This window comes from Pleurodeles waltl, chromosome 9, assembly GCF_031143425.1.
Source record: "Pleurodeles waltl isolate 20211129_DDA chromosome 9, aPleWal1.hap1.20221129, whole genome shotgun sequence".
Lineage (NCBI taxonomy): Eukaryota > Metazoa > Chordata > Amphibia > Caudata > Salamandridae > Pleurodeles > Pleurodeles waltl.
In genome coordinates this window covers 262,708,268-262,722,539 of record NC_090448.1, presented here as the reverse complement: position 1 = coordinate 262,722,539, position 14,272 = coordinate 262,708,268, and the positions used below count along the sequence as shown (strand labels likewise).

Below are 14,272 nucleotides of genomic sequence, written 5' to 3'. Positions count from 1 at the left end.
TAGCATCTGAAAGCTGTTGCAAATGTAACTTAAACTGTAATTTACATATATAAATGTAGCTAATATGCTGTGGTTCAGATTTAAATATGAATTATCACTTTGTGCTGCGGTTCTCTTATCCATTACATTTGCATTTAACTTCGTTTGTCCTCCATGTGTTGATGTAGAACCAGAATTACTTTGTACATTAGTGCGCATAATATTTGATAGGGTAGAAGTATGCAGCATGATCTGATATCATGTATACATATCTTATTTTCATAACATTTACTCACTTTTCAGGATCTCAATAATTATTTGTAAAATGTAATGCAATTAAAACTATACTTTCAATATTGTATCACACCTCTTTAAATCGCCCTTTTTGAGTTTGTTTTGAACAAATCTTGATTTTACAATGCTTTTCTCTAGATTGAGCAAGAACGAATTGACAAGATCTGGCCAAAGCTTCGAGTGCTCGCTCGCTCTTCTCCTACTGATAAACACACATTAGTAAAAGGTACATTTTCCTGACAGTTTTTTTTAATTAAGATGTGTGCCCTCGATTGCTTAAATATATTTTACATTTCTCATGTTTTCCCTGTGATGTGTCCTTATACCTTGTTGTCTTGTTGATGAATATTGAGTGCCATTTTGAATGAGATGATTGACCGAAAGCCCAATAGATAGGGGAACAGAATTAGCCTGGGAAAAGGTAAAATAATTGCTAAAATGGATCCAATTTGATGAGGTTTAAAGAAAACGAAAGGCAGGTGAGTGATGGAAAACAGCGAAGAAGAAAGGGGTGCATAGACAGGCATCTTTAAAAGAAATCTTCTGTCAAGTTGGGTCTATTTCTTACCCATCTTTATCTGGATTACATATATTTCTCTTCGTATTTTTGCTTTTTCATCTAATAGAGGCAAAGAGTAAAGCCAATGCAAAGTTAGAGTTGTGAAACAGACACTTGCATCTAATTGTTAATAAGAATAATGGTGAATATTTTGAGAAGGTGTGGGGTATGTCACTTATGCGTGAGAAACCAGCCTGTTAGGCTATTCTATTACCCACTCTTCAATCCACATATAATAATAATTGTTCTTTTACATTCTCAATCTAACATTTGGTAGCTTGGTCAGGTAGACGTGGCATCCTCGGAGAAAGTATTTAAAGTATTATGTGTGACTTCACAGCTATACCACGATATAGTTACACTATAAAAAATGTGAAACTGCAGTCAGAATCAAAGGTTAAAAAGATACTTATTTGACTGAAAAAGGGATTTAACATGCGTACATGGATACATGTTCACCCAAGAACTCAGAACACCTATACAAGGCAGAAAACAGCTGGAGAGGAGATGGCGCACCAGCAAGGATGCCTCCGACAGAGCAGTCTTCAAGACCTCCCTCAACCTCTACCATTGTCTGCTGAGGGCGACAAAGAAGACAGCCCTTGCTGCATGCATTGAAACCAGCACCAACAACAGCAAGGAACTTTTCAACTTTGTTGAGGAATTCTCCATCCCGGGTGCCGGCAAAAACAACATCAGACCCTCACAGGAGCTGTGCGTCAACCTTGCCCACTTCTTCCATGACAAGATCGCAACTATATACAGAAACTTCGAACCTCAACCCACACTTATGGATTTCCTCGACAGATACGCCACCCCCCTTACTGACACAAACCACACACTGACCACCTGGAATATCCTTTTCACCAAGGACATCATCTTCCCCATGAAATCTATCCACTTGAGAGCCCCCACAGACCCATGCCACACCTTCAACCATGGAAACCAAAGGATCTGCCATGAACTCACCACCCTGCTCAACACCTCTATCACCACCTCAACATTTCCTCATGCCTAGAAATACGCTGAAGTCAGGCCACTACTCAAAAAACCCTCAGCTGACCCCAGTGATCCCAAAATCTACCAGCCAATCTGCCTGCTCCCATTTCCAGCTAAGGTACTGGAAAAGAACATCAACAAGCAACTTATGACTAGGCCTGGGCGGAGTTCACGGAGTTCCACTCCATGGAATTCTGCAGAGTTGATTAAAAACTCTGTGGAATGCTATGGGGTGGAGTTCTGTGAACTGCAGAGCCCTGAATGCACCCGATCTCGGAAGAGCTAAGCAGGGTCAGGCCTGGTTAGCTAGACCTGACCCTGCTTAGTGCTTCCGAGATCGGGCTTATTCAGGAAAGGGCTGTAGGCAGTGAAAGCTATTGTTTCAGGCCTCTTGTGCACTGGCCTGCCCCTTGTACCCTGCACACAGAGCAGGCCAGTGCACCAGAGGCCTGAAACTGCAGCTTTCGCTGCCTACGGCCCTGCCCTGAATTCAGGCCAGGCCAGGGCCTTAGGTGTCAAAAGCTGCTGTTTCAGGCCTCTTTTGCACCAGTGTGCACAGTGAGAAAAAAAGCCGACTTACCTGAATTCTCTCCTCTCCCAGTGGGTCCTCGTTGCCAGATAGCAGTCTGACTCTCTGCCTCCGCTGACTTCTGCGCACTGCAGTCCAGTTATGGGTCATACAGCGCAATGTTATGTGTGTGCTTTAGCTGTGTGGCCCATAACTGAGCTGCAGTGTGCACGCGGTGAGCTCTGCTCCTCTGGCGGGGCTAGCAGAGTTTTGAGCGAACTCTATGCTAAAGTGGAGCATGGAGAGCCCAAAACTCCATTAACTCCACCAGCGGAGAGGAGCTCGCCGCCCACCCCTACTAATGACATACCTGGAGCAGGAGCAGCTACTCAACATTTCCCAATCTGGCTTCCACAGCAATCAAAGCACTCAAACTGCCCTGATCGCAGCCTCCAATGATATTTGAAGCCTCCTAAATTGAGAAGAAACAGCAGCTTTGATCCTTCTCAACCTCTCAACAGCTTTCAACACGTATCCCACCACATGCTGATCAAAAAACTCCACCACATTGGCATCAAAGGGGACATGCTCAGGTGGATCCCCTCCTTTCTCACTGAAAGAACCGAGAGGATCCACCTCCCACCTTTCACCGCTGAACCGAAGGAGAACACCTGCAGTGTCCCCCAGGGCTCATCCCTCAGCCCCATGTTCATCAATGCATATACAACCCTGCTGGCCAACATTGTCAGATCCCAAGTTTTCAACACGATTTCCTACGCAGATGATACCCAACTCATCCTCTCAGTCACCTGCACCCCCTCCACCACCAGAACCAACTTCCATAGATGCATGACAAATGTTGCTGACTGGATGAAGAACAACTATCTGCAGCTGAATACACACAAGACAGAAGTACTGATCTTTGGCAATAGCTACAACACATGGAATGACTCCTGGTGGCCATTAGACCTAGGACTCTACCTCCTACCATGCCAGAAACCTCGGAATCATCACTGACAACAAGCTCACCATTAAATCACAGATCAATGCTGTCTCTTCCACCTGCTTCCTCACTTTGTGCATGCTATGTAAGATCTTGAAGTGGCTACCCCAACATACGAGACGCACCGTGACACAGGCCCTCATCACCAGCTGACTGGACTGCAGCAACGCCCTCTACATAGGAATCGCTGCACACCTCCTACAGTGATTTCAGATCATACAGAATGAGGCAGCCAGACTCATCCTTGGCCTTTCTCGACAAACCCTCCTCAGACAACTCCACTGGCTCACCATACAGAAGAGATGCCAATTCAAGCTGTTGACCCATGCACACAAGGCTCTACACAACCAAGGGCCCGAGTACATTAACCACCACCTGAACTTCCATCAACTGTCAAGAAGACTACGCTCTGCCTCTCTTTCACTTGTCCATACTCCCTGCACCTACCGAAACAAAAGTGGAGGACGCTCCTCTCACATCACAGCAAAAACTAGGAACAGCCTCCCCACCCACCTCTGGACCATCACCACACCTCCGGAATTGTGAACGGACCTCAAGACCTGGCTGTTTGAATTAAGCCTCCAGGACCTGCAAGCACCTGGACTCCCTATCGAATGATTAGCCCTGCTTTATAATTAATGATTGATTGATTGATTCAGATTTATTGAGAAGTGATTTGATAACATAATGGAGAATGAAAAAGTGAAGCAGATAATGGGAGTGTTAGAAATGGGGTCCTTGGTTGACAGTCAGGTTGCCCCCTGTTCAAGCAAGGACCCTCACTCTAGTCAGGGTAAAAGAGAATCACCCTCAGCTAACCCCTGCTTACCCCCTTGGTAGCTTGGCAGAGCAGTAGGCTTAACTTCAGAGTGCTAGGTGTAAAGTATTTGTACAAACACACACAGTAACTCAAGGCAAACACTACAAAATGACACAACACAGGTTTAGAAAAATAGGAAATATTTATCTAAACAAAACAAGACCAAAACAACAAAAATCCGACATACACAAGTCAAGTTATGAATTTTTAGAGATTAAACTCAAAAATAGCGTTTAGAAACAAAAATGCTTCGATGAGGTGTTAACACGGCATCGTGATGGAGTCGTTTCCAACAAGCCGACACCAGCGGCGTCGGACACGGAGTCACGTAGACCCCCAAGTACAGTACCTTTGGTGAAGAGTGAAAACAAGCCGATGCGCGAAGTCGGGGATCGCGGCGTCTGTGCGAAACGTTGAATCCGTGCACTTCGAGCGGCGTCGGTCACGACGTGGTGCGGTGACTTCCATGGAGTCACGTACTTCAGCGGGGCTGCAGCGGCATCGGGCCTGCGAAGAGCATCGCGTTCCAGCGAAGGTTACGGCGTCGGGTGCAGGCGGCGGCACAGGATTCAGCAGCGGCGTAGGTCCGGAGTCATCCGAAGTCGATTTCCTTGGATTTCCACCAGCTTTCTTTTCAAAGGCCCAGGGACTGAATAGGGCACCACTTGTCAGAGCAGGAGTCTCTCCAGAGACTCCAGGTGCTGGCAGAGAGAAGTCTTTGCTGTCCCTGAGACTTCAAACAACAGGAGGCAAGCTCTAACTCAAGCCCTTAGAGATTTCTTCACAAGATGGAAGGCACACAAAGTCCAGTCTTTGCCCTTACTCTGGTAGAAGCAGCACTGCGTGAAAGCTCCACAAAGCACAGTCACAATAATGGCAGCACTTCTTCCTCAGCTATTAGCTCTTCTCCAGGCAGAGGTTCCTTTTGGTTCCAGAAGTGTTTCTAAAGTCTGTAGATTTGAATGCCCTTCTTATACCCATTTTAGTCTTTGAAGTCACCTTTCTTCAAAGGGGACTCACATCTACTTGTGAAATCCTTCCTTACACAGGCAAGGCCTCAGACACACACCAGGGGGTTGGAGTCTGCATTGTCAGAGGCAGGCACAGTTCTTTCAGATGAAAGTGACCACTCCAGCCCTCCCTCCTAGCAGAGATGGCTAATCAGGAAATGCAGGTTACACCCCAGGTCCCTTTGTGTCACTGTCTAGTGCGAGGTGAAAAACAACCCAACTGTCAAACTGACCCAGACAGGGAATCCACAAACAAGGCAGAGTCACAGAATGGTTTAAGCAAGAAAATGCTCACTTTCTAAAAGTGGCATTTTCAAACGCACAATCTTAAAATCAACTTTACTAAAAGATGTATTTTTAAATTGTGAGTTCAGGGACCCCAAACTCCACATGTCCATCTACTCTCTAGGGGAATCTACACTTTAATCATATTTAAAGGTAGCCCTTATATTATCCTAGGAGAGAGACAGGCCTTGCAACAGTGAAAAACGAAGTTGGCAGTATTTCACTGTCAGGACATATAAACCACATTACTATATGTCCTACCTTATCCATACACTGAACCCTGCCCTTGGGGCTACCTAGGGCCTACCTTAGGGGTGCCTTACATGTAAGAAAAGGGAAGGTTTAGGCCTGGCAAGTGGGTACACTTGCCAAGTCGAATTTACAGTGTAAAAATACACACACAGACACTGCAGTGGCAGGTCTGAGACAAGATTACCGGGTTACTTGTGTGGTTGGCACAACCAGTGCTGCAGGCCCACTAGTAACATTTGATTTACAGGCCCTGGGCACCTCTACTAAACTTTACTAGGGACTTAACAGTAAAACAAATATGCCAATCATGGAGAACCAATTACGTACACATTTTAAACAGGAGCACTTGCACTTTAGCACTGGTTAGCAGTGGTAAAGTGCCCAGACTAACAAAAACAGTAAAATCAGAGTCCAGCACACATCAACAACCTGGGGAACAGAGGCAAAAAGTTAAGGGAGACCACGGCAAGGATGAAAAGTCTGACATGTGCCCCCCCCCGCAGCTAAAAGTGGGGAGCAACTACCCAACCTCATGGGAGTTCTCATCAGTAAGGCGGAAGAACCTGGACAGACCATCTGCACTGGCGTGCTCTGTACCAGGACGATGTTCCACCGTAAAGTCCATCCCCTGTAGGGAAATGGACCACCTCAACAGTTTTGGATTCTCACCCCTCATCTGCATTAACCATCTGAGGGGCCTGTGGTCGGTCTGAACTCAGAAGTGAGTCCCAAACAAGTAGGGTGTTAGCTTCTTCAGTGCCCAGACCACAGCAAATGCTTCACGTTCTATGGCACTCCACCTACGTTCCCTGGGTAGTAACCTCCTGCTAATGAAGGCTACGGGTTGATCTAGGCCCTCTTCATTAAGCTGTGAGAGTACTGCTCCAATACCATGCTCTGAGGCGTCTGTTTTCACAACAAACTCCTTGGAGTAGTCAGGTGCCTTCAGCACAGGTGCTGTGCACATGGCAGCCTTCAGGGCATCAAAAGCGCTCTGGCAAGCCTCTGTCCAGATCACTTTCTTGGGTTGCTTCTTAGAAGTCAACTCAGTTAAGGGGGTAACAATGGTACCATATCCCTTAACAAACTTCCTGTAATATCCTGTGAGACCTAAAAAGGCTCTCACTTCAGTCTGGGTCTTGGGAGGCTCCCAAGCCAGAATCGTGTCAATCTTAGGCTGTAGGGGTGCCACCGGGCCACTCCCCACCTGGTGTCCTAAGTACACCACAGAACCCTGCCCTATTTGGCACTTGCTCACCTTAATAGTGAGGCCTGCCTTCTGCAGGGCCTCTAACACTCTCCAGAGGTGTTGCAGGTGTTCCTCCCATGTGGAACTAAACACAGCAATGTCATCCAGGTAGGCGGCACTGAACTCATCCAGTCCTGCCAGCATCTGGTTGACCAACCTCTGAAAGGTGGCAGGGGCATTCTTCATCCCAAAGGGCATCACGTTGAAGTGGCAGTGCCCATCTGGGGTAGAGAATGCTGACCTCTCCTTTGCCCCCTCAGTAAAGGCAATCTGCCAGTACCCAGATGTTAAATCAAACGTACTGAGATACTTGGCAGCTCCTAACCGATCAATGAGCTCCTCAGCTCGGGGGATTGGGTGTGCATCAGTCTTGCTGACCGCATTGGGACCCCGGTAGTCCACACAGAACCTAAGTTCCGGAGTGGCACCAGGAGCAGCAGCCTTTGGGACCAATACCACTGGGCTGGCCCAAGGACTGCTGGAGTGCTCAATAACCCCTAGGGTTAACATTTTGGAGACTTCCTCCTTAATGCAAGCCCTGACCCTGTCAGTCACTCTGTAAACCTTATTATTTAACAGGTGTACTGTCCCCAGTGTCCACATCATGTGTGCACAGGTGTGTGACTCCTGGGATCAGGGAAAACAGCGAGGCGAACTGTCCCAACACGTGGCGACAGTCCCTCTGCTGTTCCTCAGTCAAGGAGGGGGAGAGGATTACTCCCTCCACAGACCCATCTTTCTCTCCTGCAGACAGGAGGTCAGGAAGAGGCTCACTCTCTTCCTCCACCCCGTCATCTGTCGCTAGGAGCATGGATAGCTCAGTTCGCTCGAAGTGTGGTTTGAGGCGGTTGACATGTAGGACCCTCAAAGGGTTCCTGGGGGATTGCAAGTCTACCAGATAGGTGACCTCGCTCTTTCTTTCCACCACCTCAAATGGCCCAGTCCACTTATCTTGGAGATCCCTAGGCTCTACTGGTGCCATGACCCACACTTTTTGTCCAGGCAGAAACTCAACCAGAGTGGCATTCTGGTCGTACCACCGTTTCATATCCTCCTGGCTTGCTTCCAGGTTCTCCTGAGCGAGACTACTGAAGCGGGCAGTCTGGTTTCTCAGTTGCCAGCATGTAGCTAAATACATCGTGGGGTGGTTTACTAGGAGCTTTCTCCAAAGCCTCCTTCACCAGACTGAGCGGTCCCCTCACAGGGTGGCCATAGATGAGCTCAAAGGGGCTAAAGCCAAGTCCCTTTTGAGGCACCTCCCTGTAAGGGAACAGAAGGCATGGAAAGAGGACGTCCCACTTATGCCTCAAGGGCTCTGACAGGCCCTGAATCATGCCTTTCAAGGTGCGGTTGAATCTCTCAACCAGACCATTACTTTGGGGCTGGTAAGGGGTGGTAAACTTGTACGTTACCCCACACACCTTCCACAGAGACCTCATATAAGTGGATATGAAGTTTGTTCCTCTATCAGATACCACTTCCTTGGGGAACCCCATGAGGGTAAAAACTCCCAACAAGGCACGTCCCACCACGGGGGCAGTGACCGTCCTTAGAGGAATGGCTTCTGGGTACCGAGTGGCATGGTCCACCAAGACCAGGATGAACCTGTTGCCCATGGCTGTCTTGGGATCCAGAGGCCCCACAATGTCAATTCCTACCCTTTCAAAGGGAGTACTGACTACAGGTAAAGGTTGGATGGGAGCTTTGCATTTCCCCCCCACTCTTGCCGCTTGCCTGACAAGTCTGACAAGGCCTACAATAAGCAGCTGACTGCTTGTGCATCAAGGGCCAGTAAAAGTGGGAGACAAGCCTCTTATAGGTCTTGTCCTGCCCTAGATGTCCTGCCAAAGGCACATCATGAGCCAAACCCAGTAGGAAGGCCCTGAAGCACTGAAGTACCACCAGCATACGAGCTGACCCAGGCTCAGAAACCTTAGGCTCACTATGCAGGAGGCCATCCTCCCAATATATCAGGTGAGTAACTGGCGCCTCGCCAGCCGCCTGGGCTGCAGCCTGCTGCCGCAGCCCCTCAACAGTAGGGCACTCCTTCTGCGCTGTGCAGAATGCTTCCCTGGTGGGTCCCCCTTCCTGCTGCCACTGTGACAGCTCAGGGACCTCCCCCAGTTCAGCCACCTGCTCCCCTGTAGGTTCCGGGGCGTCACCCTCAGGCTCCACCTCCTCCCGGACCGTGGGAACCTCGGGGGCCGGTTTCCCGCGCCCCCTGCCCTTCCTCTTCTTGGCGGTCCCCTCGGCCACTGTTTCAGGCTCCAGGGGCTCTTGACTACCCTGATTGGCTGCCATAGACCGGGTGGATACGCATACCCACCCAGGCAGACTCAACATCTCCAAGTGAGACCTGTGTTCCACCTCCTTCCAAGGGGAATCCTCTAGGTCGTTACCTAGCAAACAATCAACAGGCATGGTTCGACTCACAGCTACTTTCCAGGAACCTGAGACCCCCCCCCATTCAAAGGGAACCTGCGCCACTCTCCCGAGGCGCTCAGAGTTGTCTGCCGCAACTACTTGGTGAAGTACCCGGGGATCAATCTGCTCTTCAGACACCAGGTGACCCCTCACTGTAGTCACACTGGCTCCTGTGTCTCTCAGAGCCTCCACCCTCTCTCCATTGATGGTCACCCATTGCCTAGCATTGCCTATGCTTCTTAGTGTTATCAGGCACTAGGTTTCTCTGGACCATCTCACTGTCCCCTAGTGAGACAAGGGTCATTTCTGCTGGTTCCCACCCGCCTGAAACCAACTCCTCCCCAAGCGCTACACTGGCCAAACCCTGGGACGGTGCACCAGTGGTTGCCGGTGTACTTTTGGGGCATTTGGGGTCCCCCCTCACATGACCCACCTGGTCACATGCATAGCACTTACGTGGGGGACCACCTGCCACTGGCTTCCATTTGGACAACCATGGCTTCTTTTCACTGGGGGGTTGGGAATCCTTACCCTGGGAATCAGTTTAGGGCCCTTTAGAGCACTCACCCTGTTTTCCCTTACCCCTCCCTTTCTTCTGAGTGGGACCCTGCCCACCCTTGGCGTGGTCTCCCCCATACCTCTTTTGGACCCTGGTGCTCTCCCAGAGGTCCGCTTCCTGCGCAATCTTCCTGGGGTCAGTCAGCTTGCTGTCAATGAGGTGTTGGCGCAGCTCTGGAGAACATAAACTGTACAAGTGCTCCCAAGCAATTAAATTGTAAAGCCCCTCATACGTGTTTACCTTACTGCCCTTCACCCAACCATCCAGTGACCTGCAAAAAGAATTAACACATTCCAACCATGTTTGGGATTCCTTTCTCTTGTAGGATCTAAACTTCTCCTTGTACTGCTCAGGGGTGAGACCATACCTGGTGAGTAAGGCCTCCTTCATGACAGGGTAGGTGAGATCCTGAGCATCCCCTAAGGCTGTCAGTGTGTCCCTCCCCTCTGCCTCAAAATGCTTCCACAGGGCTGCCCCCCAAAGAGCTTCAGGGACCAGGTTCATGTGGAGAGCTGACTCATAACCCTTGAACCACAAGTAGATATCATCCTCCCTCTTATAATCCCTCACAAGGTTTTTTGGGATGTGTACCCTTCTCTCAAGCTGCACTGTAGGATTGCTGCCACCATCACTACTGGGCTGACTCCTCTGATCTATCTCTTTCAAACTGAGCTCATGAGCTATTGCTAACTTCCTTTCCTCAATGGCTAGCCTTCTCTGTTCCATCTCTAGACTGAGCTTTTTCAGCTCCAATTGGTACTCCCTCTCTGCCTGTCTGTCCTGTAACTCTTCAGGTGTCAGACCCTTGGAGGACACACTGCTACCTGCCCTGGAGACTCTCTCCTGAGATATAACAGGCCCACCCACTACATCAGTGTGAGTGACTTGCAACTCCTCCTGCCCCTCTGGCTCTGCATCTGTGGGCTTCTCTGCTGCTTTGGCTGTCACCCAGGCTCTCAGCGCCTTTTGCAGCTCATCCTTCCTGTATGAGCTCTTAATGGGACAGCCAACATTACTACCAAACTTCTTCAACTGAGCCACTGTGTAGCTCTCCAATTTCTCCAAATCAAAAGCAGCTCCAGCTAGGGCATCTCCAGACTAAGACATGATGAGAGGTTATAAAAAAAGTGCAAACTTCCAAAAACAGAAAAGCAAGTTCTCAAATGAAGTTCCAGAAAAGTCAATCACAGGATCAGCGAAAAAGGAAACTTAATGCAGAGCAAAAACAGTCCAAATAGAAAAAAAACTAAAATCACAAGACTAGTAGTATGTGGTCACGTAGTGGTCTGAACTCAAACAGTAGTGTACACTTAATTACTGTATGTCAAGTACAAATACAAGTCCAAATCCCAACCGCTGATCACCAATATTAGAAACGGGGTCTTTGGTTGACAGTCAGGTTACCCCCTGCAAGCAAGGACCCTCACTCTAGTCAGGGTAAAAGAGAATCACCCTCAGCTAACCCCTGCTTACCCCCTTGGTAGCTTGGCAGAGCAGTAGGCTTAACTTCAGAGTGCTAGGTGTAAAGTATTTGTACCAACACACACAGTAACTCAAGGAAAACACTACAAAATGACACAACACAGGTTTAGAAAAATAGGAAATATTTATCTAAACAAAACAAGACCAAAACGACAAAAATCCGACATACACAAGTCAAGTTATGAATTTTTAGAGATTAAACTCAAAAATAGCGTTTAGAAACAAAAATGCTTCGATGAGGTGTTAACACGGCGTCGTGACGGAGTAATTCCCAACAAGCTGACACCAGCGGCGCCGGACACGGAGTCGCGTAGACCCCCAAGTACAGTACCTTTGGTGAAGAGTGAAAACAAGCCGATGCGCAAAGTCGGGGATCGCGGTGTCTGTGCGAAACGGTGAATCCGTGCACTTCGAGCGGCGTCGGTCACGACGTGGTGCGGTGACTTCCACGGAGTCGCGGACTTCAGCGCGGCTGCAGCGGCGTCGGGCCGGCGAAGAGCGTCGTGTTCCAGCGAAGGTTACGGCGTCAGGTGCAGGCGGCGGCACCGGATTCAGCACGGGCATTGGTCCGGAGTCGTCCAAAGTCGATTTCCTTGGATTTCCACCAGCTTTCCTTTCAAGGACCCAGGGACTGGCTAGGGTACCACTTGTCAGAGCAGGAGTCTCTCCAGAGACTTCAGGTGCTGGCAGAGTCTTTGCTGTCCCTGAGACTTCAAACAACAGGAGGCAAGCTCTAACTCAAGCCCTTGGAGATTTCTTCACAAGATGGAAGGCACACAAAGTCCAGTCTTTGCCCTCTTACTCTGGCAGAAGCAGCACTGCAGGAAAGCTCCATAAAGCACAGTCACAGGCAGGGCAGCACTTCTTCCTCAGCTATCAGCTCTTCTCCAGGCAGAGGTTCCTCTTGGTTCCAGAAGTGTTTCTAAAGTCTGTAGATTTGGGTGCCCTTCTTATACCCATTTTAGTCTTTGAAGTCACCTTTCTTCAAAGGGGACACACACGTACTTTTGAAATCCTGCCTTGCCCAGGCAAGGCCTCAGACACACACCAGGGGGTTGGAGTCGGCATTGTCAGAGGCAGGCACAGTCCTTTCAGATGAGAGTGACCACTCCAGCCCTCCCTCCTAGCAGAGATGGCTAATCAGGAAATGCAGGTTACACCCCAGCTCCCTTTGTGTCACTGTCTAGTGCGAGGTGAAAAACAACCCAACTGTCAAACTGACCCAGACAGGGAATCCACAAACAAGGCAGAGTCACAGAATGGTTTAAGCAAGAAAATGCTCACTTTCTAAAAGTGGCATTTTCAAACGCACAATCTTAAAATCAACTTTTCTAAAAGATGTATTTTTAAATTGTGAGTTCAGGGACCCCAAACTCCACATGTCCATCTACTCTCTAGGGGAATCTACACTTTAATCATATTTAAAGGTAGCCCCCATATTATCCTATGAGAGAGACAGGCCTTGCAACAGTGAAAAACGAAGTTGGAAGTATTTCACTGTCAGGACATATAAACCACATTACTATATGTCCTACCTTATCCATACACTGCACCCTGCCCTTGGGGCTACCTAGGGCCTACCTTAGGGGTGCCTTACATGTAAGAAAAGGGAAGGTTTAGGCCTGGCAAGTGGGTACACTTGCCAAGTCGAATTTACAGTGTAAAAATACACACACAGACACTGCAGTGGCATGTCTGAGACATGATTACAGGGTTACTTGTGTGGGTGGCACAACCAGTGCTGCAGGCCCACTAGTAACATTTGATTTACAGGCCCTGGGCACCTCTAGTGCACTTTACAGTTGGACTTAACAGTAAAACAAATATGCCAATCATGGAGAACCAATTACGTACACATTTTAAACAGGAGCACTTGCACTTTAGCACTGGTTAGCAGTGGTAAAGTGCCCAGAGTAACAAAAACAGTAAAATCAGAGTCAAGCACACATCAGCAACCTGGGGAACAGAGGCAAAAAGTTAAGGGAGACCACGCCAAGGATGAAAAGTCTAACAGGGAGGATGAATGAGAAAATAAGAGTTGTCACACAAATAGGACTGGCAGGGCAAGGGACTGGGATAAAAGACAAAGGGGGTCATTTTGACCCTGGCGGTACGAGACCACCAGGGCTAAAATGACGGAAGCACCGCCAACAGGCTGACGGTGCTTCCATGGGGATTACGAGTCTCACCGCCAGGGCTGGCGGTTTTCTGCCACAATGGCCACGGCGTAGTAATCTGCCAGGGCAGCGCTGCCCAGGGGATTACGAGTCCCCGACCCCCAGCCTTTTCCTGGCAGAAAAGGATGGCCGTACGGGGAGTTGCGGGCCCCCTGACAGGGCCCCATGCGGCTTTTCACTGTCTGCTATGCAGACAGTGAAATGCGCGACGGGTACAACTACACCCGTCGCACGGCCGCAACACCGCTGGCTCCATTTGGAGCCGGCTCCATGTTGTGGCTCGCATCCCCGCTGGGCCGGCGGGCGGAAACTCGCTTTCTGCCCGCCGGCCCAGCGGATATGTCAAAATGGGCACTGCATGCGTGCGGCCGCTTGCCACCCGCCAATGTTGTAATGAGGCCCAAAATGTATTGAAACACTGCACAGAGGAAAATGAAGAGTGTTTGATGGAAGATTTGAGGGGTATAAAAAAAGTTGATAGCAATTCCCTATAGGTAGTATTAGTAAGATCTAAAAGGAAAAAAACCTTATTAGAAGTGTATGGTTATATCTGGGAAAAACTGTAAATCACAGCCCTTCTATCATATAATTGTTCATGGTATATATCCAAACAATTCAGGATTGTTATAATTAACTTGTTTTTGAATCCAGAGGTTTTTCTAACAAATATAT

General features: G+C 48.8%; 1 protein-coding gene across 6 annotated transcripts in view; it reads left to right on the top strand.

Moving 5' to 3' along the window:
- Window positions 1–14,272, top strand: part of ATP2B2 (ATPase plasma membrane Ca2+ transporting 2) — a 1,884,743-nt gene that overhangs the window by 1,594,235 nt on the left and 276,236 nt on the right. For all 6 annotated transcript variants that reach the window (XM_069206673.1, XM_069206670.1, XM_069206668.1 and 3 more), the window contains one exon: window positions 412–499. In XM_069206673.1, the coding sequence (XP_069062774.1) occupies window positions 412–499 (88 nt within the window). The remainder of the gene's footprint in view (window positions 1–411; window positions 500–14,272) is intronic.